Source organism: Leopardus geoffroyi, chromosome B2 (assembly GCF_018350155.1).
Source record: "Leopardus geoffroyi isolate Oge1 chromosome B2, O.geoffroyi_Oge1_pat1.0, whole genome shotgun sequence".
Classification (NCBI taxonomy): domain Eukaryota; kingdom Metazoa; phylum Chordata; class Mammalia; order Carnivora; family Felidae; genus Leopardus; species Leopardus geoffroyi.
Genome location: NC_059332.1, coordinates 89,637,704 through 89,663,223, shown reverse-complemented (window position 1 = coordinate 89,663,223; position 25,520 = coordinate 89,637,704). Strand labels below are relative to the sequence as shown.

General features: G+C 36.9%; 1 protein-coding gene across 2 annotated transcripts; it reads left to right on the top strand.

Moving 5' to 3' along the window:
• The first annotated feature begins 465 nt into the window (after positions 1 to 465).
• COQ3 (coenzyme Q3, methyltransferase) lies at positions 466 to 25,301 on the top strand. 2 transcript variants are annotated; one of them, XM_045499130.1, is made up of 7 exons: positions 466 to 610; positions 6,669 to 6,795; positions 9,081 to 9,233; positions 11,931 to 12,030; positions 12,991 to 13,233; positions 23,407 to 23,566; positions 24,763 to 25,301. In XM_045499130.1, the coding sequence occupies exons 1-7, from the start codon at positions 502 to 504 to the stop codon at positions 24,981 to 24,983; spliced, it is 1,113 nt and encodes a 370-aa protein (XP_045355086.1). In that variant the 5' UTR covers positions 466 to 501; the 3' UTR covers positions 24,984 to 25,301. The 2 variants fall into 2 exon arrangements, with proteins under 2 accessions (XP_045355086.1, XP_045355088.1); XM_045499132.1 differs by lacking the exon at positions 466 to 610 and adding an exon at positions 691 to 811.
• Positions 25,302 to 25,520: the final 219 nt, after the last annotated feature.

The following is a 25,520-nucleotide window of genomic DNA, read 5'->3' as shown; positions in this document are numbered from 1 at the left end:
CCCTCTGTGACATTTGAGGGCCTTGAAAGGGGAAACAATTCTACACCCTTAGGAAAGAAATGCTTCCATGCTTTTGTGATTCTAAGGGTCAGTGGCACACAATCGTCTAAATGTCTTTGGGAGACCTCTGTTAAATATGAAATAAAGCTGTACGGGAATAAAAGCTAGTTTACATAGTACGAAGTAGTGTCATCTATGACTACTTTGGCCATGAAGTTTGAGGTGGTCATACAGAAATAGGCATAATAGAGACTTGAAGTTCTTTTATAATAGAAACATTTACTATTTTATTATTTAATTACTACATAATGTTTTACTATATTGCGTGCACAATTTGGATGTTGAGCGTGAAGAGGAACTATCGTCCTACGTGTATGTAACACCCATTAATGCAACCATGGTTTTAGGGTGGCACCAGACAGTGCGAGAGTGGGTCGGAACCTTTCTGTTGCGGATCTTCTGCGGGAGGGACCGGAAAAGACGTGGGTCCTTTCACGCACGATGTGGGGAGGCAGCAAGCTAAGCTGCTCGGGGAATCGTTTTTTAGGAGTGGTTCTACCCAGGTGCCGGGGCACACAGACTGAGAGTACTCGTTTAGTCACGTCAGCAGGTGAGTGTCACTTTAACCGCGTCGGCCGGGTGGAGGTCCCTCATACATAACCCACCGGGCGGGCAGGCTGTTCTGCGCAGGCGCGGGAGAGGGCGGCGGGCTGTCGCTGAGTCCCGTGCAGGGTCACACCGCTAAGCTACTTTCGGTCCTGCGCTCTCCGTTGAACGTCCGGCCTGGGCTCTCGCCCTGCCCTTCCTACAGGCTGGGAGAACTATCTGAGGACTAGTGGTTCTGGCCAAAGAGGGCGCAGCCCCCGGGCCGCCGCCATGTGGCCAGTGACCTTTGTTTTCATTTCGGTTGAGCCCTTGCCTCCAGAGCCGGCGACCATTACTGCTGGCTGGAGTCTGAAGGTCGTTTGTTTTCTTCCTTTGCCGCAGCGGGAAGACACCAGCTCTGCTGTCTCATAATTCTTGATAGCGTTGTATTTTGTTTTGTTTGCACGTATCTTGCCTTTTTTTTAGAAAGAATTTAAGGCAGCCATATTACTTTTTTTGGTTAATTCAGCAAACCTATTGGCAAGTAAGATCAAGAAAATAACGTACTGAAACTGATGATTGTAGAAGACCGTTTGATTATTTAACTTCCAGTGTTAACCAGAAAGTTAAGTTTATTACCCTTTACCTGAAACTCATTTAACACATACTGTGTGCCATGCACTGGGAATTTTTTTTTTTTTTTTTTAATGAATGATACCTCTGAGGTCTCTTGAAGTAATGTTAGAATAAAACTAAGATTAGGATATAATGGGCAAAACGGGAAACTTCCAGGCCCACCAATAGACCTGATAAGTTGGTGCTCCAATACAATGAAAAATGGTGCAGCCAATAAAATTGATGTAAATCAATGTGTGTCCACTTGGAAAAATGATTAGGATATAGCGTTAAGAAAGTTAAGTTACAAATCAGTATGTATTATAAACTTAGAGATATATAAATGGAACTATATATAGAGAGAATAGAGCTACATCAAAATTAGTGACCTGTGGTGGAAGTGGTAATCTATCATTTTATCATTATATATTGTCAGAATATATTTTTTCAGTAAACATATCTTTTATAATCAGAATTTCAGAAAAATACATTACAGATATTTTAAGATTTGGGGACTGAACATAAAAGGAGCATCTAATACATATTTGGGATCAGGGAAACTTTTTAAATAAGGTATTTAGGAAGCTATCTTGAGGGAATTGGGCAATTTTAGAAGTCGTTGGAGTGGCAAAGGACCATCTTGAGTATCTTGAGATTTCTGGGAAGCTGCAAAGTGTTCCTTGAAAAGGAGGGCTGGAGGTGAGGGTGGAGAGTGGCAAGGGATGAGACAGACTTTTCAGGCCATGACAAGTCAATGAAAGGCCATGTAAACCTCCTGAGATTGACTTTATCTTGAGGACAGTGGGAAATTACTGAAAGAGCAATATAATCAGACTTGTGTTTAAGAAAGAACACTTGGCAGATGGGTAGAAAGTGAGATGGTGGCAGACAAGACTAGGCTCAAGGAGACCTTAAGAGTAATCCAGATAATAAGTGATGATTACTGGAACTAAGATATTGGCAGAGTAGAGGTCTTACACTGTCGGTGTAGTATGTTATAGGCTTTGGGTAAATGATGTTTTGAATGAATTAAATGAAGTTTTCCTTCATTTCTTTAAAATCTCAAGTACCAGAAGGATCACAGATTCAAAGTAGAGAATGAATTGGTAGGATTCTAATTATTAATACAAACTCAGTTTCTTTTAGGTGTGGTGTGGTGGTTTTTATAGCTCTTGAGAATTCTGGCAATACTGATGACCAAGGGGCTAGTTTTACAGAAATAGGGGAGGTGAAGGGGAGGTAGGGGTCATCACTGAGTACAGAGCAGGTACTGTGTTAAAATCTCTGATGCTCAGTTGCGTAGTCATACCTTACATATTCTTACATGCATATCACAGTTTACATAATTCTCTAATACAGTATTTCATTTATCTACCCAAAGTCATAAAGGAGGTGGTATTTGAACTGGGTCTTAAAAGGTAGTACAGATAGAAATGGTGGGAGAGAGAATAACATGAGGAAAGGCCTAGAAGCACAAACTTTTTTTTTTGACAATGGTGAAATGACCTTGTTCCAGACTGTGAAGATCCTATTAAAAAACAAAATTAAAAAAAACAAAAACAAAAAAAACATAAAAGCTCAGGAGAAAAGTATTCAGAGACTATGATAAGACAAGCCGTGAAATATAAATGACCATTTGTCTTCATCCATTTGATTACTATAACAAAATACCACAGACTGGGTGATTTATAAACAACAGAAATTTATTTCTCACAGTTCTGGAGACTGGGAATTCCAAGATTTGGTGTCTGGTAAAAGCTCATTTCCTGGTGCTTAGATGGAGCCTTCTTCCTGTGTCCTCACATGGTAGGAGGGGCAAGCTTGCTTTCTTGGGTCTTGTGTGAAGACTCCATTATGAGCCCTCATCACCTCCCAAAGGCCCCATCTCCTAATATCACTTTAGGGGTTAGGATTTCAACAAATGAATTTGGGGAGAACACAAACATTCAGATATAGCACCGTTAAATTAAGAAGGGACATTTAACCTCATTCATGATAAATTCAAATAACACTGGGATACCTTTTTCGCCTATTGGATTAACAAAGGAAAACATTTGATAATACATTGCATGGGCTGTTGGTGTGGGGAAGGAAGGAAGCCAGCGCTAGAAACTGATATTACCCATGGGGTTGCAAACTGGTTCAACATCTATGAGTGGCAATTACAAATTTATAAATGCACATGCCATTTAACACAGTGATTCTTGGGATTTTACCTACAAGTACTCTCTAAAATATATGAAATTACCTGTGGAATTCAATCTTTTTTAAAAAAAATTTTTTTTAATGTTTATTTTTGAAGGAGAGAGAGACAGAGTGTGAGTGGGGGCCGGGGGGGGGGGTGCGCAGAGAGAGAGGGAGACACAGAATCCGAAGCAGGCTCCAGGCTCTGAGCTGTCAGCACAGAGCCCAACGCGGGGCTCAAACCCACAAACCGCAAGATCATGACCTGAGCCAAAGTTGGATGCTCAACCGACTAAGCCACCCAGGCGCCCCATCTGTGGAATTCAGTCTTCTGTTTTGGAAATAGCAAAAACTTGTAAATAATCTGAATAAATATGCATTAATAGGGAACTGCTTAAATAAACTATGAGATAACCATATAATGGATTACTATGCAGCTCTAAAAGAAAGAGGGGTGCCTGGGGGGCTCACTTGGTTAAGCCTCTGACTTTGGCTCAGGTCATGATCTTACAGTTCATGAGTTTGAGCCCCACATCAGGCTCTCTGTTTCAGCACAGAGCCTGCTTTACTTCACATCCTCTGTCCCCCCGTCTCTCTGCCCCTCCTCCACTAGTGCACACTCTCTCCCTCTCAAAAATAAATGTTTAAAAAAAAAAAAGAAGAAAGGAAGTTCTTTATGCTCTGTTATGAAATCTCCAAGATACCATGATAGGTGGAAAAAGCAAGGTAGGCGAGGTACTTTGTAGTATACCCTTTTGTGCTTTTTAATTTTAAAATTATTTTTTATTTTGAAATAATCTAAGACAAGAAGTTGCAAAAATAGTACAGAGAATTTCAATATGCCCTTCATTCAATTCTTCAGTGATAATATCTTACCTAACCACAATACATTGTAAAAGCCATAAAATTGGCATTAGTATGATACTATTATTAAACCATAGACCTGATTTGGATTTTACCACATTTACATGCACTTGTGTGTGTGTGTGTGTGTGTGTGTGTGTGTGTTACCACATATATAGATTTGTGTAATAATCACTACAATCAGAATATGGAACTGTTCATAATCACAAAGAAATCTCCTAATACTACTCCTTTGTAGTCAGACCCTACCCTGACCTTAACCCTTGGCAATCAATCTGTTCTCCATTACTATAATTTTACCATTTCAAGAGTGTTGTATATAAATGGAATCATACAGTATGTACCTTCTGAAATTGCCCCCCACCCACCCATTGAATAAATACCCTTGAAATCTATCCCAAGTTCTTGTATCAGTTTTGATTTCTGATTTGTATTTCATGATATGGGTATAACACGGTTTGTTTAGCAATTCACCTATCATAGGATATTTTGGTGTTTCCAGTTTTTAGCTATTATGAATAAAGCTGCTGTCAACATTTACATACAGGTTTTTGTGTGGACATAAGTTTTCACTTCTCCAGGATAAATGTCCAAGAATGGAATTGTTGGTTTGTATGACAAGTGTATGTTTAACTTGAATAGGTTAAAGTGCTAAACTGCTTTCCACAGTATCTGTATCATTTTACATTCCCACTAGCAATATGTAAGAGATCTAGTTGCTTCATATCCCAGTGCAGCCTTGGTTGTACGAGGGTGATTAAGTTTTAGCCAACATGATAGGCATGTAGTAGCCTTCATTTGTATTCCTCTAATGGCGATTGATACTTCATGTCTCTTCATGTGCTTATTTGCATCTCTATCTTCTCTTTGATGAAATGTCTCTTCGTGTCTTTCTATACCCACTTTGTATACCCACACCCATTATATAATTGGATTCCTTCATTTGTTGTTGTTCTTGTTTGTTTTATGAGAGTTGGGTTTTACTGTTGAGTTTAGAGAATATCCTTACATATTCCAGATACAGGTTCTTTGTGGGGTATGTGTTTTGCAAATATTTTCTCCCCGTCTGTGATTTGTCTTTTGTTTTTCTTAACAGAGTCTTTTGCAAGGCAAAAGTTTTAAATTTTAAGTCCAGTTTAATCAGTGTTTTCTATTATGGATTGGGCTTTTGGTGTCAGATGTAAGAACTCTCTGCCTAATCCTAAATCATGAAGATCTTCAATAGTTTCTTTTATTTTATTTATTTATTTATTTATTTATTTATTTATTTATTTATTTAACGTTTATTTTTGAGACAGAGAGACACAGAGCATGAACGGGGGAGGGTCAGAGAGAGAGGGAGACACAGAATCTGAAACAGGCTCCAGGCTCTGAGCGGTCAGCACAGAGCCTGACGCGGGGCTTGAACTCACGGACCGTGAGATCGTGACCTGAGCCGAAGTCGGACGCTCAACCGACTGAGCCACCCAGGCGCCCCATTCAATAGTTTCTTTTAAAAGTGTTACGGTTTTACATTTAGATCAATGATCCATTTTAAGTTCATTTTTGTGTAAGAAGTGAGATTTAGGTTTAAATATTCTTTTTTGGTCTATCATATCCAGTTGTTTCAACCCCATTTATTGAAAAGACTATTTTCTCCATTGAACTGCTTTTGCACCATTGTCAAAAAATCATTTAAGTGAACTTTATAATGTCCCTAGTAATTTGCTCTAAGGTCTATTTTGTCTAAATGTTTATTGAACAACTGTTATGTTCACAGCAGAGTAACTAGTTCATAAAGCAGGTCTCTATGTAAGTTTGAACATATAGACTGTATGAGTGATTATTTTAGGATGATATGTGTACATACACACACACACACACACACACACACACACACACACACACACAGTGTTTCCTTTGTAAAGGGTATTCAGCCTATGTATGAATCCATTTCATGTAGCTAACGTGACAGAATTTGAGCTAGTTTTGACAAATCTCTGAATTCATATTATCCTTGTTTTAAAAGGTCACAGTTTTGTTTTGAATATGAGTTTTTATAATTGTGCAGCATAATGCTGGTGCAGAAACGAATGGCATGAAAAACTTTTACATATGCATTACTTTTTTTTGATAATTTACATTTCAGAAATTTCTGATTAGAGTTAGATGGCAGAATGCAAGACTTTATGTTTTAGAATAAAACCCCAAATTAAGGGGAAAACCCTTTTGTTTATCAATTGTAATCAGTTGTGTTTATCAATTGTGTAATCCCTGCTCATCAGGGATTTGTACTGTGAAATGCTTTCTCTAGACACTTAATTTTTATTTTCAGGGGTGCCTGGCTGGCTGAGTTGGTAAAGCTTGTGACTCTTGATCTTGAGATTGTGAGTTTGAGCTCCCGTTGGGCATAGAGATTATTTAATAATTTTTATTTTCAGTTTATTCAGAGAATCAGTTCAGTTGGACTCCACAGACTAAACCATGGGTTTTCAGTGAATACAGAATCATGTGGTTCAAATCCTATAGAATGACTTTTGCCTGCTTGAATAGAATAAAAATTTACAGGTAAGTTTATTCATTCCTGTGGCAAAAATTTACATAATTATGTACAATAATAGTTTAGTATTGATTGTGTTTAATAAACACTGTTAGTATGAAATAGTGTATATGGTTCAATTAAGGTATCTTTTATTTATTTAAATATTCTCATTTTTCCAACAACTTTTAAATTTGGAAAATTTCAAATCTATAGAAATGTTGTAGTACAGTATGCATCTAGTGCATACCTTTCATCCATATTTAAATATGGCTTTTATTTTTAATGTAAGACTGTATTACCTAGAGACATACTTTTTACTTCCTCATTTGTGACAAGATAGAAATAATGCAGTGCTTCAAATCATGAAGGATTTGGGTACAACATAAATATGATCAGGTGGGTAATTATACAGTTTCTAGGTGGTAAGACTGAATCAAAGAATGTCTTTCTGTATTTGTATTTTGTAAAGCCATTTCTAGCAATTTGTAAAGCCATTTCTAGCAATTTGTAAAGCCATTGTAAAGCAATTTCTAACCTTGTGAAAAATACTGCATAGAGTTAAGATATGAACTGTGTTTCCCAAGTGCATGGTCTACTTGTAAATAAGCTAGCTCCTTTGAAATTGGGTGTATGTGAAATCATTGGTAGTCAACTGACCAACCACATGCTGTTACCTATTATAAATTAGACATTGATTATTTCATGAAGCATGGAAAAAAGAGGGTAATATTCATAAGACAGTATTAAAGAAGCATGATATTTAACTCTTAAAAGGATCATAAGTAATCAATATAGAATGTTCTCTATGTAGCGAAGAAAAACATGGTAAAAATTTGAAAGGAAGGCATTACTTATTCTAATGTAACAACCTTATTCTTTCTTACCCAAGAACTTCTGGAGTGTTTTCCTATTATATACTTTGACATGGAATATGGTAGAGTATCTGATCCCTATTTAGTCCCTGTGTGACCCCATTTTATTAAAAAAAAATTAGGTGAATTCTATACTTTCCTGGGCCTTTTTTATTAGATTATTCATTTGACAGATGTTTCCTGAGTACCAGCTGTGTTCTAGGAACGGTGCTAATCTCTAGGAATAAAATCGTAAGTGAGACAGTCCATGTCTTGCCCTCGTAGTGCTTAGTGAGGAGACATAATCAAATTGTCACATAGCTCCATGAAGAAATACAAAGTTATATGGAGGTTAAAATATGACCCAGTTTTGAGAGTCAGGGAAGACTTCTTAGATAGCATTACATCTAAACTAAGATCTGAAGGATGAAAAGGAATTAATTAGGTATGCAGAGGAGGGAAGGGAATGTGAGAAGAATGGTCCAGGCAGAGAGAACAACATGTACAAAGTATCAGGATGGAGCAAGTAGGGTCCCTGCAAGGAAATGAGAGAAGGCCCATGCGGCCGGAATGGGGAGGATGAGTAGAATAGTGGAAAGTGGGTTTGGGGAGGGAAGAAATTGGGGACCAAATAATTCAGAGCATTGTGCGCTGTGCTAAGGATTTTGAGTTTTTTTCCTCATGTCACTGGGAAACCATGGAAGCATTTTAAGTGGAAAAATAGCATGATTGTATTTATATTTCAGTACACTCTGGATGCATTGTAGAGAACAGATTGGTGGGGGTGGGGGGGTGGTGAGGTAGGAAGCAGGCAGCTTCCTAGCAGACAGCTAGGACAATAAATAGTTCAAGCAAGAGACGATAGTAGCTTGGACTAGGGTGATAGCACTAGAAATGAAGATGGGGCGCTTGGGTTCAGATCCTGGCTCTACTCTGACTTAATCTCTCTGAGCCTCCCTTTTCTTTTCTGTGTAATAGGGGTAATAATAGTATCTACCTTACAGAGTTACCAGGACAATTAAATAAGATGACATATGACATATGTGGAGTTCTTAAATAGTACCTGGCATTTAGTAAGTGCACAATAAATGACTGCTATTACTGTTTCTACTTCTATTACTACTGTTCCTGTTTATATTATTATTATCATCATTGCTGTTAGATGTGACCTAGAAGGCCAAGTTTTGTAGCATTCCATTTTTGTTGTAATTTACTTTGAAAGCAAATTAACTTTGTTTCATCTGTGAATATATATGTGTATATATGTGTGTGTTTATAAATATGTATATTTTTTTGTAGTGTGATTATAAGAAAACTTGGTTTTAAAGCATCAAAAATGAGCAACACATGTATTTAAAATCTAATAAATTATAAATTAGAATATCTGCCTACATAATATATCCCCTGTTACATTGTTTTAAATGTCTATTTTTGCCTGGCTCTTTATTTTGACCTCTTAGGTACCCTTGGACAAGACTGTACAGTACTTCTCGGACCACTGTAGACAGCAGTGAGGTAAAAACATTCCTGGCCCTGGCTCACAGGTGGTGGGATGAACAAGGAATATATGCACCTCTTCATTCTATGAATGACCTGAGGGTGCCATTTATTAGGTAATGTTCCAGAAACTCTTCAGTCTTTTAAAATATACTTCTTTTCAATAATGTACCTTATTTTATTTTTAAAATAAACTACATATTTTTAAAATATGTATCTTAGTTTATTTTTCTCTTGGTTTATACTTAAGTTCAAAATGCTGCTTTTTAAGTTTGCTTTGGAAATTGGAGGGAGACATTCTTTTCATTGTCCATTGTTTGAAGTCATTAATTTTCTAATAACATTACCTAAAATCTAGGCTGCTTTTATTAGTTAACTTGAAGCATTTTGGACAATTTCAGGTTAATTAGAATTAAATCCTTATGAAAAGGAACTAGGATCCTATGGTATCAAGGTCATTTTATACTAACTTTGATGTTTAGACAGTCTGTTTAAAAACAATTTTTTTTAACATTTATTTATTTTTGAGAGACAGAGCGAAACAGAGCATGAGTGGTGGAGGGGCAAAGGCGGGGGCCGGGGGGTGGTGGGGGGGCGGGGACACAGAATCTGCAGCAGTCTCCAGGCTCTGAGCTGTCAGCACAGAGCCTGAAGCCAGGCTCGAACTCACAGATGGCGAGATCATGACCTGAGCCAAAGTCAGACTTTTAACTGAATGAGCCACCCAGGCGCCCCTAGGCAGTCGTAATAAAGGGAATACTACTGTGACAATTCAATTCAACAAATATTTATTGAGAACTTATCTTGTACAAAGCTTGGGGGACTCTACTAAGATACTCATCATTTGAAACATAATCCATGTTCTTCAGAAACTTACAGTTTTCTGTGGGAGATAAAGACAAGGGTTAATCAGACTCCATTTATCAAGGAATTGTTAATTCGGTTTTTTGTCCATTTATTATTTATTAGGGGCACCTGGGTGGCTCTGTCAGTTAATCGTCAGACTCTTGGTTTTGGCTCAGGCCATGATCTCACTATTAGCAGGCTCCAGCCCCGCATTGGGCTCTGTGCCGACAGTGCAGAGCCTGCTTGGGATTCTCAATCTCTCTCCCTCTCTCTCTGTCCCGCTCCTCCCACCCTCTCTTTCTCTCTCAAAATAAATAAATAAACTTAAAAATTTTTAAAGAAATCTTTTGAGCACCCAGTATGAGCAAGGCACTGTTACAGACACAGAATGTCTGACTCAGATTGCCGTTAAGGAACTTCTTCATTGTTTTTTGCTGGTTCGTCCAGACTCAGTGAAGCAAAAGGGATATATTATCACCTATTACCCCTGAATTAGTGCATCACTGAAACACTAAGAAAAAGGTAGAAATATCATTTTGTTAGGCTAGATCCACAGTTCTAAAGGTGTGGGCCCTGGACTAGCAACATAAGTATTACCTGGGAACTTGTGAGGAATACAAAATCCTCAGGTCTTGCCCTGGCCCTCCTGCCCTGGGGGGTTGGCAGTCTGTGTTTTAGCAACCCTTTCAGGTGATTCTGATGCACATTCCGTTTGAGAATAACTCTATTCTCTGTCTGTATTTAGACATCACACTAAAACAGATTATCCAAGGAAGTATAAGTTATGGTTAGAAATGTAGATTTTATTCTGAGCATAATTGGAAGCCATTGAAGGGGAGTGATATGATCTAAATTATAATATAAAGGAGTCATTTTAGCCCATCTGTGAAGAATGGGTTGGACTTCATTTGAATTTGATCCTCTCTGTATGACATTCTGATATTATCTACTTAACCACTATGTAGGTTATTCTTATAAGTCAGTCAATGTTAATAGCAATAAAAGATCCTGGGGCATCTGGCTGGCTCAGTAGAGCATGCAACTCTTAATATCAGAGTTGTAAATTTAAGCCCTACCTTGAACCTTCTTAAAAAAAAAAAAAAAAAAAAAAAAAGACAAAAAAGATATTCTAAGGTATCCTCATTAAAGTATAAATAAAATTCATATATAGTCCAACTTAAAAGTCTAGTTTACAGTATGTTAGGTATATATTTGTGGGTGTATGTGTGTGTGCTTCTGTTTTTGAATGTGGTAAAGTATTACTATGATTATCTTAGAATTAAGTTAACTTGATTTGGATGCCTATTTACATGATCATGAAAACATTACTAACTTAGAAGATCAAAAGAGAATCAATTTAGAAGGGACTATAGGTAAAATCTGAAAATATAGATCACCAGTATGTTACGTCTAAGCCCTATAAAAAAGCCTATTTGTTGCTGACATGAAATGGGTCTAGTTAGTACTGACAGTGTAGGTCCTCGATGCCCCAGTTGACATATTTCAAGCAGATAAAAACTAAATTGTTTTTAGTTTTCCTTTAGATTACTACTAAAGTAACAACTCATAATTATTACTGCTTTTGATAATTAAAAAAGTAATTTAATGCTGAAAATAAAAGGTCTTTTTACCCCCCCCAAAATCAATAATCCATTTAAAATAAGAGTTTAATGTTTCCTTGAAAATTGTACACTTTTAGGATTTTATTGACAGGGCTGCGTAGGTGGCTCAGTGGGTTAAGCGTCAGACTTCAGCGGGCGTCATGATCTCACAGTTCATGAATTGAGCCCTGTATCGGGCTCTGTGCTGCCTGCTTCCAATTCTATCTCCCGCTCTCTCCGCCCTTCCCCGGCTCGCACTCTGTCTGCATCCCTCTCTCAAAAATAAATAAACATTAAAAATTTTTTTTAAGATTTTATTGACAAAATTAATAACTTTCTTTTATATGTTTTGGATTTTAAAAAAAGAGACAATCTTTTAAAAACAGTTGCTGATCACCAGCCAGGCAAACCTTTGTCTGGGATGAAGATTCTTGATGTTGGCTGTGGTGGTGGATTATTAACTGAAGTAAGTAATTTACAACTTTCCTGCCATTTTTAACTGGGAAAGATTTTGAGAAAAAATAGGCTTCTGACTCATTTATTTGTTTAATAAATAGTATTGTTTGTTAAAAAAAAATGCATAATGTTCTTAATATTTTTACCATTGTAACATTAATACATGCTTTTTACTTTCTTAACAAATATATATAAAAATTTCAGAAAATTATAGTGAGGATTTTTTTGGTTGTTTTTTTGTTGTTTGTTTTTGCACAAAATTGGACACTGGTCATTCAAAAGCTTTGATAATTTTTTTGTCTCTTCTAAGAGATTAGGCAGTTTCCACTGGTTTAAATGCAATGATAAGCTATTCCTTTGCATTTATTTCAGTATCAAAACCTAAGAGTATTGCCTGCTTGTGGGGTTCTCTCCTCTTCTCAAGTGCTTTAGAGTACTTGGAAGAATACTCATTCACTCCCTTTAAAAAATATTTGCTTTAACTTATATTTATGCCAGGCAGCTCTATTTTGTTGTCTGCTATCAACACAATAACTTTTTGTGCACTTTAAATATGTTAATACTGTATTATGTGCTTGTAATTGTATCTATAGAGGGGTGCCTGGCTGGCTTAATAGATAGAGCATACAACTCTTAATCTCAGGGTTGTGAGTTCAAGCCCCACATTGGGTGTGGAGCCTACTAAAATAAAATGAGTTAAAATAGAACTTTTCCCCGGCTCCCCGCTATTCTAAAATAATTCTTCATAGGTTTTTTTGTTGTGATTATTATTCACTCTTAAGCTTCTTATTATGGTAATTGTCAAATGTATACAAACTAGAGAAAATGGTCTAATGAACTTCCATGTACCCATAAACAGTCTCCAATAATTATTCCCTCATGATTAATCTTGTTTCCTTTTTGATAAGCTTTTTATTGCCAACATGTGTTCTGTTTTCTTCCTGAGGATAACAGTTTTTTATCCAATTAGCCTCTAGGGCGGCTTGGAGCTTCAGTTACTGGAATCGATCCTGTGGATGAGAACATTAAGACAGCACAGCACCATAAATCATTTGATCCAATCCTAGATAAGAGAATAGAGTACAGAGCATGTTCCCTGGAAGAGATTGTGGAAGAGACAACAGAAGCATTTGATGCTGTTGTAGCTTCTGAAGTTGTAGAGCATGTGATTGATCTAGAAACATTTATACAGTGCTGCTGTCAAGTGTTAAAAGTAAGACTTACTGGGTTTACTTGTTTTTTTTTTTTTTTTTTTTTGAGTGTGTGTATGTATTCATAGCAATAAATATTTCATAATACTTGAAACCAGGAAGCTAAGATTAGGGGATAGCATCTCTGCTGGCAGTTGCTTCTGCTTCTCAGCTTGCACTCAATACCAGGGTTTTCCAGATACAGTATCTTGATATCCAAGAATCTTGGGAAGTGTTGGTGCTGAACATTATAATTATAAACAATAGATTTAAAGTGGTAGTTTTCCATTGGTATAATCCGGATTAAATACCTGATTTAATGACCGACTTCAGCTCAGGTCATCATCTCACGGTTCGTGAGTTTGAGCCCCGCTCAACTGACAGCTCAGAGCCTGGAGCTCTGCTTCCGATTCTGTGTCTCCCTCTCTCTCTGCCCCTCCCTAGCTCACGCTTGCACTCTCTCTCTCTGTGAAAAATAAATAAACTTAAAAAAATAAATAAAAAAATAAGATATTGAATGACAATTATTAAGAAATTGATTTGGATTAATACTTAAAAATCAATAAAAACCATTAGTAGTGTAAGTTGACTTAGCATTTCTTAAGTATCTCTGTATGTGATATATATAACAGTTTTTAGCTTATAAAAGAATACTTCATATATATGATTTCATTGATTTTCCCTACAACCAGATGAGGAAGGTAAGCAGGTACTGGTATTGGTACTGGTGTGACCAACTTGGACCAAAGGAGATCAATATTTGAGAGATATCAGAGTTTACTTGGTCTTTTCGGTTTTTTAATTTAGGTATAGTTGACATACAATATTGTATTAGTTTCAGGCATATAACATATTGATTTGCAATTATATACATTATGAAATGCTCACCACAATAAGTGTACTTCCCATCTGTCACCATAAAAAGTTATCATAGTATTACTGTTTTCTCTATGCTGTACTTTTCATCTTCATGACTTACTTGTTCTATGACTGGAAATTTATATCTCTGAATCCCCTTCACCTATTTTGCCTGTCTCCCACCTGTCTCTCTTCTGGCAATCCCCAGTTGTCTGTATTTATGCGTATGTTTCTAGTTTTTGTTTGTTCATTTGTTTTGTTTTTTAGATTTCACAGGTAAGTTAAATCATATAGTGTTTGTCTTTATCTGTCTGACTTATTTTACTTAGCATAATTCCCTCTATGTCTATCCGTGTTGTTGCAAATAGCAAGATCTTTTTTTTTTTTTTTTTTATCATGAGTAATACTTGATGGTATACAATGTATTCTTTATCCATTTATGTATTGATGGACACTACGTTGCTTCCATATCTTGGCTATTGTAAATAATGCTGCAGTAAATATAGGGGTGCATATGTGTTTCAAATTCGTTTTTGTTTTCTTCAGGTAAATATCCAGAAGTGGAATTGCTAGATTCTATGGTATTTCTTTTTAATTTTTTGAAAGAACCTCCATATTGTTTTTCATAGTGGCTGTACTAATTAACATTCCCACCACCAGTGCACAGTGTTTCTTTTCGCTCCATATTCTCATCAACACTTGTTATTTCTTGTCTTTTTGGTACTAGTCATTCCTACAGGTGTGAGATGATATCTAATTAGAGTTTTGATTTGTATTTTCCTGATGATTAGTGATGTTGAGCACTTTTTCATGTTGGTCATCTATATTTCTTTGGAAAAATGCCTATCCACGTCTTCTACTGTTTTTCAATCGGATTGATTTTTTTGGTGTTGAGTTGTAGCAGTTCTTTATATATTTTGGATATTAACTCCTTATCAATTATATCATTTGCAAACATCTCCCATTTAGTATGTTGCCTTTTTATTTTGTTGATGGTTTTCTTTGCTGTGCAAAAGCTTTTTTTTTTTTTTTTTTAGTTTAATGTAATCACAATTGTTTATTTTTGCTTTCCTTTCCCTTGTCTGAGAAAACAAATCCAGAGAAATATTGCTAAAGCTGATGCTTTATTTAGCATGCTGCATATGTTTTCTTTATTTAACATGCTGCGTATGTTTTCTTTTAGGAGTTTTATGGCTTCAGGTCTTATATTTAGGCCTTTAATCCATTTTGAGTTTATTTTTATGTATGGTGTAAGAACGTGGTCCAGTTTCACTCTTTTGCATATAGCTGTCAAGTTTTCCTAGCACCATTTTCCATTGTATGTTCTTGCCTCCTTTGTTGTAGGTTGATTGACCATATAAGCTTGGGTTTATTTTTGAGTTCTCCATTCTGTTCTGTTGATATATTTTTGTGCCAGTACCATATTATTTTAATTACTGTAGTTTGTGGTATAGTTTGAAATCTTGGGTTGTGTACCTCCAGCTTCATTCTTTCTCAAGATTTGGGGTCTTTTGAGGTTTCATACAAATTTTAGGATTATTTCTTCTAGTTCTTTAACCAATACTTTTGGAATTTTGTAGAGATTGCATTGAATCTATAGATTGCTTTGTGTAATGTAGACATTTTAACAATATTAATTCTTCCCATCCGTAAGCATGGTGCATCTTTCCATTTATTTGTGTTGTCTTCAGCTTCTTTCATCATTGTCTTATAATTTTCAGAGTTTAGGTCTTTCGCTTCCTTGGTTAAATTAATTCCTAGGTATTTTATTCTTTTTTGAACCTGTTGTAAATGAGGTTGATTTCTCTTTCTGCTAGTTCATTATTAGTGTATAGAAATGCAACCAATTTCTCTAAATTAATTTTATATCCTGTAACTTTACTGAATTCATTTGTTAGCTCTAATAGTTTTTGGTGGAGTCTAGGGTTTTCTATATATAACATGTCATCTGCAAATAGTAACAGTTTTACTTCTTCCTTACCAATTGGAATGCCTTTTATTTCTTTACCTTGGCTGATTGCTACAGCTAGGATTTCCAGTACTACGTTGGATAAAAGTGACAAGAGTGGACATCCTTGCCTTGTTCCTTGTGTTAGAGGAAAAGCTTTCAGCTTTTCATCATTGAATGTGATGTTAGCTGTGGGTTTTTCACATATGGATTTATTCTGTTGAGATATGTTCTCTCTATACCCACTTTGTTGAACATTTTTATCATAAACATGTTAAATTTTGTCAAATGCTTTTTCTGCATCTATTGAGATGGTCGTATGATTTTCATTCTTCATTTTGTTAATGTCTTGTATCATGTTTGTTCATTTGCACATAGCGAACCATTCTTGCATCTCTGAAATAAATGCCACTTGATCATGGTGAGTGATCCTTTTAAAGTATTATTGAATTTGGTTATTAGGATGTTGGTCTGTAATTTTCTTTTCTTGCAGTGTTTTTGTCTGGTTTTGGTATCGGGGTCATGCTGCCCTTATACAAGAAATTTGGAAGCATTTATTCCTCTTCTATTTTTTGGAATAGTTTTGAAAAGGATAGACTTTAACTCTTTAAATATTTGGTAAAATTCACTTATGAAGCTATCTGATCTTGGACTTTTGTTTCTTGGGAGTTTTTAAATTACTGATTCAATTTTGTTACTGGTAATTGATCAGTTCAGATTTTCTATTTCTTCCTGATTCGGGCTGGGAAGATTGTGTGCTTCTAGGTATTTACCCATTTCTACTAGGTTGTCCAGTTAGTTGGCATTGAATTTTTCATAGTTCTTCTTATAATCCTTTGCATTTCTGTAGTGCCAGTTATAACTTTTCTTCTTTCATTCTGATTTTATTTATTTGAATCCTCTCTTTTTTTCTTGATGAGTCTGGCTAAAAGTGTATCAATTTTGTTTGTGTTTTCAAAGAACCAGCTTTAAGTTTCATTGATATTTTCTTTTTCTTTTTTTTTTTTAGTCTCTATTTCATGTTTTTATGCTTTGATCTTTATTATTTTCTTCCTTCTATTAACTTGGGGCTTTGTTTATTCTTTTCCTGGTTCCTTTAGGTGTAAGGTTAGATTGTTTTATTTAAGATTTTTCTTGTTTCTTTAGAGTCAGTCATTGCCATAAACTTCCCTCTTAGAACAGCTTTTGCTGTGTCCCAAAGATTTTGAACCATTTTATTTCCATTTTCATATCTCTCCAGGTATTTTTTTAAGTTTACTCCCTGATTTTTTTGTTGACCCATGGGTTGTTTTGTTGCATATTGTTTAGCCTCTATGTGTTTGTGTTTTTTCCAGTGTTTTTAGTTTATTTCTGTTGTGGTCAAAAAAGATGATATGATTTCAGTCTTCTTAAATTGATTGATTTTTGTTTTGTGGCCTGAGGAGATCTATCCTGGAGGATGTTCCATGTGCACTTGAAAAGAATGTATATTCTGCTATTAAAATTTTTTTTAATGTTTTTTTTAATTTATTTTTGAGAGAGAGAAAGAGAGAGAGAGAGAGAGAGAGAGAGAGCACGGGCAGGGGAGGGGCGGAGAGAGAAGGAGACACAGAATCCAAAGCGGGCTCCAGGCTCTGAGCTGTCAGCACAGAGCTTGATGGGGGGCTCAAACTCATGAACCACAAGATCATGACCTGGACCAAAGTTGGACGCTCAACTGCCTGAGCCACCCCAGGTGCCCCTATTCTGCTATTTTTACATGAATGTTCTGTATCTCCCTATTAAGTCTATCTGGTCTAATGTATAAATCAAAAGAGCTGTTTCTTTATTGATTTTCTGTCTGGATGTTCTTATCTATTGATGTATGTGGGATGGGTATTAAAGTCTCTTACTATTATATTACTGGCAATTTCTCCATTTATGTCTGTTAATATTTGCTTTATGTGTTTAGGTCCTCTCTTGTTGGTTGTGTATATATTTACAATTGTTATATTTTCTTGTTAGATTGATTCCTTTATCATTATTAGTGCCCTTTGTCTCTTGTTATAATCTTTGTTCTAAAGTCTATTGTCTGATGTATATATTGCTACAGCTTTCTTTTTCTTTGCTTCCATTTGCATGGATTATCTTTTTCCACCCCTTCACTTTGGGTCTTTATGCTCTTTAGGTCTGAAGCCAGTCTCTTAGAAGCAGCAAATAGATAAGTTTTGTGTTTTTATCCATTCATCACTCTGTGTCTTTTGACTGGAACATTTAGTTCATTTACATTTAAAGTAATTACTGATAGGTATGACATTATGTTAATTGTATTCTGAGGTTTTTTTTTTTTCTTTTTTTATTAGTTCTCTGTTCTTCTCTTGCTTTCTATCCTTGTGGTTGATGACTGTCTTTAGTGCTATGCTTGGATTCCTTTCTCTTTGTTTTTCATGTGTCTCTTATAGGTTTTTGGTTTTTGATTACTAGGAGGTTCATATATGACACTCTACATATATAGAAGTCTATTTTAAGTTGATGGTCACTCAAGTTTGAACACATTCCAAAAGCACTACATTTTTACTACCCCCTCTACATTTTATGACACCTTATTTTACATATTTTTATATTGTGTATTTCTTAACTAAGTTTTGTAGATATAATTGATTTTACTACTTTTGTCTTTTTTTTTTTATTTTTTTTTTAAACGTTTATTTATTTTTGAGACAGAGAGAGACAGAGCATGAACAGGGGAGGGGCAGAGAGAGAGGGAGACACAGAATCTGAAACAGGCTCCAGGCTCTGAGCTGTCAGCACAGAGCCCGACGCGGGGCTTGAACTCACGGCCTGTGAGATCATGACCTGAGCTGAAGTCCGACGCTTAACCGACCAAGCTACCCAGGCGCCCCACTACTTGTGTCTTTTAACCTTTATACTAGCTCTTATAATGCTTAATCTACTACTTTTACTATATATATATTTGCTTTTACTAGTTAAATTTTTTTACCTTTTAAAATTTTCTTACTTCTAGTTATGGCCTTTTCTTTTCTGCATAAAGATATCCCTTTAACATTTCTTAGAAGGCCAGTTTAGGGATGATGAACTTCTTTTAACTTTTGTTTGGGAAACTCTTTATCTGTCTTTCAATTCTGAATATTAACCTTGCCAGGTAGAGTGTTCTTAATTGTAGGTTTTTTCTTTTCATCTCTTTGAATATATCATGTCACTCCCTTCTGGCATGTCTTCATTTTTTGACATTTTAATTATTATGTATCTTGGTGTGGATATCCTTGGGTTTATCTTGTTTGGGACTGTCTGGGTGTCCCCTGTATGGGCTTTGTGCACCCTCGTGTTGTGACTGGGCTATAACTCTGCAAGTTCTGGTAGGCAGGGTTGATCCTCAGCCTAGCTGTCTGCAGTGGCCAGCTGTGACTTCCGCAGGTACACTGGCATACAGGGCAGTTTCCCAGCCATGCTGGCTGAGTGGCTCAGCTGCAGTTTCTGCCCACATGCTGGTATGTGGGGCTGCTCATCCACTCCCCAGGGTAGGAATGGTGCCACTAGGTGTGGTGGGGCAGTAGCTTTGGGTGTGGCAGGGTGGGAGTCACTTTGGAGGGTCACCTTCCAGGGCAGATAGGTCCACAGGGGAATGCCAGGGCAGGGTGAGTGGTGTTAGCAAGATAGATGGAGAGTGTCAGAACTGGCTCCCACAAGTATCAGGCCAGCTGGGCTGAAGGAAGGTAAGAAAAATGGCACCTACCAGTACTTCCATTGCTGAAGAAAGCTCCTGCGGATTCCTGCCTTTCCAGCACATGCTCTAAAATTAGTCAATAAATCTCCTTCATGTATAACATTGGTACTTCTCAAACTGCTGTCTATGTGCTGGATGTTGGCCCGGCTGAGGTATTGTGCTAGCCCTTTAAGAATAGAGTCTTGGGGGCGCCTGGGTGGCGCAGTCGGTTAAGCGTCCGACTTCAGCCAGGTCACGATCTCGCGGTCCGTGAGTTCGAGCCCCGCGTCGGGCTCTGGGCTGATGGCTCAGAGCCTGGAGCCTGTGTCCGATTCTGTGTCTCCCTCTCTCTCTGCCCCTCCCCCGTTCATGCTCTGTCTCTCTCTGTCCCAAAAATAAATAAACGTTGAAAAAAAAAATTAAAAAAAAAAAAAAAAAAAGAATAGAGTCTTGGTTTCCTATAGACTTTTGCCTCTCCCAGAGTTAAACCCCTCTGAATTTCAAAGCTAGACATTATGGGGGTTCATCTTGTCAGTGTGGGTCCCTGGGGCTAGGAGTGTCCAAGGTGGGACTTGATCCCCTTGCTTCTCAAGGTAGACCTCTGAGCCTGTGATATCCCTTCCAATTTATAGGTTTCTGTGCCAAGGGTTTTGTTCCCTACCACATCTCTGCCTCTCCTACCCTTCTCAATGTGGCTTTTTCTCTATAGCTTTAGCTGTGGAAGAGCTGTTGTGCCAGGCTTCAGAATGAAGTGCATTAATGTAGTTGTTGCCTTAGTGTGTTCGTGGGAAGAGATGAGCTCAGGATCCTCCAAGTCTACCATCTTACCTCAAGAATCCAGAGGTCACTTGGGCTTTATGTCAAAGTTCACTAGGCACTTAAGTGGGGCTTAATGTCACATTTTTTTATTCCACGTCTGGTTCTTCTCATTACATTGTTACGTTTACATAATTTGCCACAGACATAGTCCTCTCAAGGTGGTTCCAAATGTTTTAAAAATAAATCTCCTAAAGTATTGTTGCTGTTGTTGTTGTTATTCTAACTCTGTTGTTAATGTAGAGGTAACACCCTAAAGGTCAAGATCTAAAAGAACGAATTGCTTAGCTCTTACGTAATTAGAGCTTTTTAGAAATACTCCTTTTTAAATAAGTTTGGTTTTAGAGAAGATTACAAAGATTGTACAGAATGTTCCCATATATCTGTCCCCCAGTTTCTTCTGTTAACATTTCATAGTAAGGACAGGAACTAGGGGCACAAAGCTGAAGGAGACATCCATGCCTACATGCCAGCCCTGCACTTGCCCACTCCAGAAAGTGAGTGCTTCCTTCGATTTTGTTCCTTAGGCACATCACCTGCCTCACCATAGTCCTAGCCCTATTTCTCAAAGCTGAGGAATTAACATTCACATTATACTATTAACTGCACTGCAGACCTTGTTAAAATTTTTTTTTAAATTTTTTTTTAATGTTTATTTATTTTTGAGACAGAGAAACAGAGCATGAACGGGGGAGGGGCAGAGAGAGAGGGAGACAGAATCGGAAGCAGGCTCTAGGCTCTGAGCCATCAGCCCAGAGCCCGACGCGGGGCTCGAACTCATGGACCGCGAGATCATGAATGACCTGAGCTGAAGTCGGACGCTTAACCTACTGAGCCACCCAGGCGCCCCTAAAATTTTTTTTTTTAATGTTTATTCATTTTCGAGAGACAGAGCACGAGCGGGGGTGGGGCAGAGAGAGGGAGCCACAGATCAGAAGCAGGATCCAGATTCTGAGCTGTCAGCACAGAGCCTGACACGGGGCTCGAACGCTTGAACTGTTATATCATGACCTGAGTCGAAGTCTGACACTCAACACACTGAGCCACCCATGCACCCCCATACCTTGTTAAATTTCATTAGTGTTTCTGGTAATGCCATTTTTCTCTTCAGGATCCAATCCAGGATTCTGCATTGCATTTAGTTGCTGCGTCTCCTTAGTCTCCTTCAATCTGTTACAGTTTCTTGGTGTTTCCTCTTGAATGAGTTTTATTAGGCTTATCTTCTATCTTCCAAGCAAAACTCCTTATTTTTTGTGTTATATACCAGTCAGTATATGTGAATGGAGATTCTTTGACACGTAATAGGAATGCTGGCATTGTGGAATTTAAAACTAATTTTTGCATTAATAAAAAGCCTATTTAAAAAATGACCATTGCTTACCCCTTTTTCCTTAGAATAAGATTTTGTAGGACACAGACTAGATATTCATAAGTGATTTTTTTCCATGGCTCTACTGAGATACAATTGACATGTAAGTGATTCTTTGTTGTTGTTGTTTAAAATTTATTTATTTTTGGAGAGAGAGGGCAAACGGGGGAGGGGCAGAGAGAGAGGGAGAAAGAGAATCTCAAGCAGGCTCTGTGCTGTAAGCACAGATGTGGGGCTCAATCCCACGAACCACGAGATCATGATCTGAAGTGAAATCAAGAGTCGGACGCTTAACCAACTGAGCCACCCAGGCATCCTAACATATAAGTGATTCTTTTTTTTTTTTTTTTAAGTTTTTTTTAATGTTTATTTATTTTGAGAGAGAGAGAGATACAGAGCACGAGCAGGGGAGGGGCAGAGGGAGAGAGAGAGACAGACAGAATCTGAAGCAGGCTCCATGCTGTCAGCACAGAGCCAGATGCAGGGCTCAAACTCATGAGCCATGAGAGCATGACCTGAGCCAAAGTCAGACGCTCAACCAACTGAGACACCCAGGAGCCCCATATATAAGTGATTCTTAATAAGACATTTTAGAATATTAGAGTTTTAGATAGAAAAGTTACAATAGTATCTTACATATCTAATATCTTACATTTCAGTTTTTAGTATAAAGGCACATTGCAATATTTCAGGGTCTCATCTTTTTTTTGGTTTTGGGGTGGTATTTGAGATATTTTCTCTCTCTTTATATATCTGTATGCACACATATGTATAGATAATTATTTTGCAAGGAACCTTTGTGACTTTATCCCCATCGGACTAATGAGAATATGTAAAATAGGGAGGAGACATTACTGTTTGCCATTTGTGGGAATAAATATAGGAAACACCATATACAGCCGCTAAAAAATGGCAGACTAAATAGTCTCATAAATGGTTTGTATTCATCCAAGTGCTTATATTGATCTCTTTGTATTCTTTACACTAATAAAATGAAAACAAAACAAAAAACTCTCGAACCTTAATCGCTAACATTTTTGTCAGAGGACCCTTGGCGTTACCTGCACGAGAGCGGGGCTGTGTGCTGCACCGAACAAGTTAGACGGACTCAGGACCCAAAGAGAAAACAGTGTTGACATATGTTAGTCCGTAAATGTGGACATGTAACAAGGAAGAGTAGCCTGATCTCATTTCTATATTTTTATTATAAATATATTTGATATGTATAAAAGAAAGTATATACTATAAACATGTCACAGGAGTGTGATTTTAAGAAGTTGTAAGCACTGTTGCATAAACCCAGTGAGTACATCTGTAGTAGACTGCCTTTAATAATGAGTTTCCCAAAAGAAAAAAGAAAAGTATTTTGGTAACTTACACTTTATACTTATGTATCTTAACTGCACTTAAATTATTTGGAAGGAAGGAGGAGGTGGAGGAAGCCAAGCCTTTATCTAAATGATACTCCTGACATCTAAAATGTTACTTCTGTCCATACTTTTTTTTTTTTTTTTTTTTTTTAGCCTGGTGGTTCTTTATTCATTACCACAATCAACAAAACACAGCTGTCCTATGCCTTGGGAATTGTTTTTGCAGAGCAAATTGCAGGTATTGTGCCAAAAGGTACTCATACATGGGAGAAGTTTGTATCACCTGAAAAGCTAGAGAGCATTCTGGAATCAAGTAAGTATTGAGAATTTTTCCAGTTTTCAAGGCCTAACTGAACTTTTCATGTACCTATAATTATTAATCACACAACCTAGCCCTTAATTAAATGGGCCACTATTCCTTGGATGGTGGTTTCATCTCTTAACCAGATCATAAAGTCCTTGAAGTTAGGATTAAGTATTAGATACCACTTCTGTCTTACTGGGCACACCTAACCGAGGGCCAAGCAAATCACAGATGATCAATGAATACTTTTTGGCTTGCTTAGTCCTCAGTTGTTGAAGGATCAGGTATAAATGTCTATTACTTACACATCCTTAGTTTGTCCTGTTGAGGCCCTGTGTGTATCAGCTTATCTTACATGTTATTTTTTCTGGTTCTTCCATACTCAGATATACTTTGAACTTCTTGGTCACATTTTGAGTATTTTTTGATACTTACAGCATGCCTTATATTACGGTTCTTTGGGTATTTTTAAGCCCCTGTGTGGCCTATGAAGGCAAGACTGTCCTTTTTGTATGCCTTGCAGTGCTTAGCTCTGCTTTGCACATTGTGAGCTTGTGATTTACATGTGGAATTCCTGTCAAGTAAGAATATTTAGTTGGCATTTGGTATCCCATTTGAGTACTTAAACTCATGTATGTCTCGTGTTTTGTTTTCACATAACAGTATATCAAAATCGATTTTACTTGGATTATTATCAGTCCACTGTGATGTAGGAAGTTCTAAAGATTTCTGTAAGTGTATTGTTGAAAACAGAGGAGGAAAAAGTATTTTAAGATGCTTTATAGGAACAATCACTTTTGGCAGATGTTTTCTAATAATAGCTTATGTTTATTAAGTACTTACCAAATTCCGAGCACTGTGCTACTTTATACACATACCTCATCTAATTCCAACAGCTCTATGAATATATGTTCTGTCCATGTGAGAAGACCGAGATTCAGAAAGGTTAAGTGACTTGCTCAGCATCACCATCTAATAGGTGCCAGGCTGGGATTTGAACCCAAGCAGTCTGCTTTAGAGTTTTATGTTCTGTGTTACAATAAGGAATGATCTGTGCGTATTTTTTCCCGTTGAGTCAGGAATCCTTTTTAGATACAGAGTTGCATTAGAGTCTTGGCATTTGGAAGATAAATACTTATTAAATCTATTCTTTCTGATTTTATTTATTTATTTATTTATTTATTTATTTATTTATTTATTTTCAGATGGTCTGTCAGTTCAAAGTGTGGCAGGAATGCTCTACAACCCATTCTCAGGTTACTGGCATTGGAGTGAAAACACCAGTCTTAACTATGCAGCTCATGCTGTGAAATGCGGGGTACAGGATCACCCAGTGCCTGATGAGTTTGTTTTCAAGGGGGAAACAGAGGAGCTTAGAGGCCAAGACTCCACCAACGCAGGTGCTCAGGAGGAGTTGAAGAAATGAATGGTTTCTAAGTTCTGCATGCTATGGCTTGAAAGTCTGGTGTTCACATTTGGAAAAAATACATAATTTCTCTTTTGTGAGAGGATCATGAAGAAAAGAAAGTCCATAAAAAGGGCTAACCTTGGATAAAAGTTTTTGTTGTTTCATCTACTAGCTACTTTCAAGGGATTATTTTATGATATAGGGTAAAAAAAAAAAAAAAGTTTTGTCAAGGGATTGTATAATCTAGGCGTTTAAATTCCTCAGCCTTGGTTATATAAATAGAATGTGCATATTTTACTTCATTTTACAAATTATATATGCTCATCCAGCATATATGCACACACACACACATATATATATATATATATATATATATATATATATATATATATAAACATGCTGTAATGTGTTTTAATTTAAAGGAATCTGCATTATCTGTGTTCTTTATTGGGTTTTAGCTAAAGGCATTTATGCTTCTGACTTAAGAAACCACATATAGTTTTATGCCACTTATATTTGGGAAGAGAAAATGTATTTTTTCCTTTAAATTTTAGT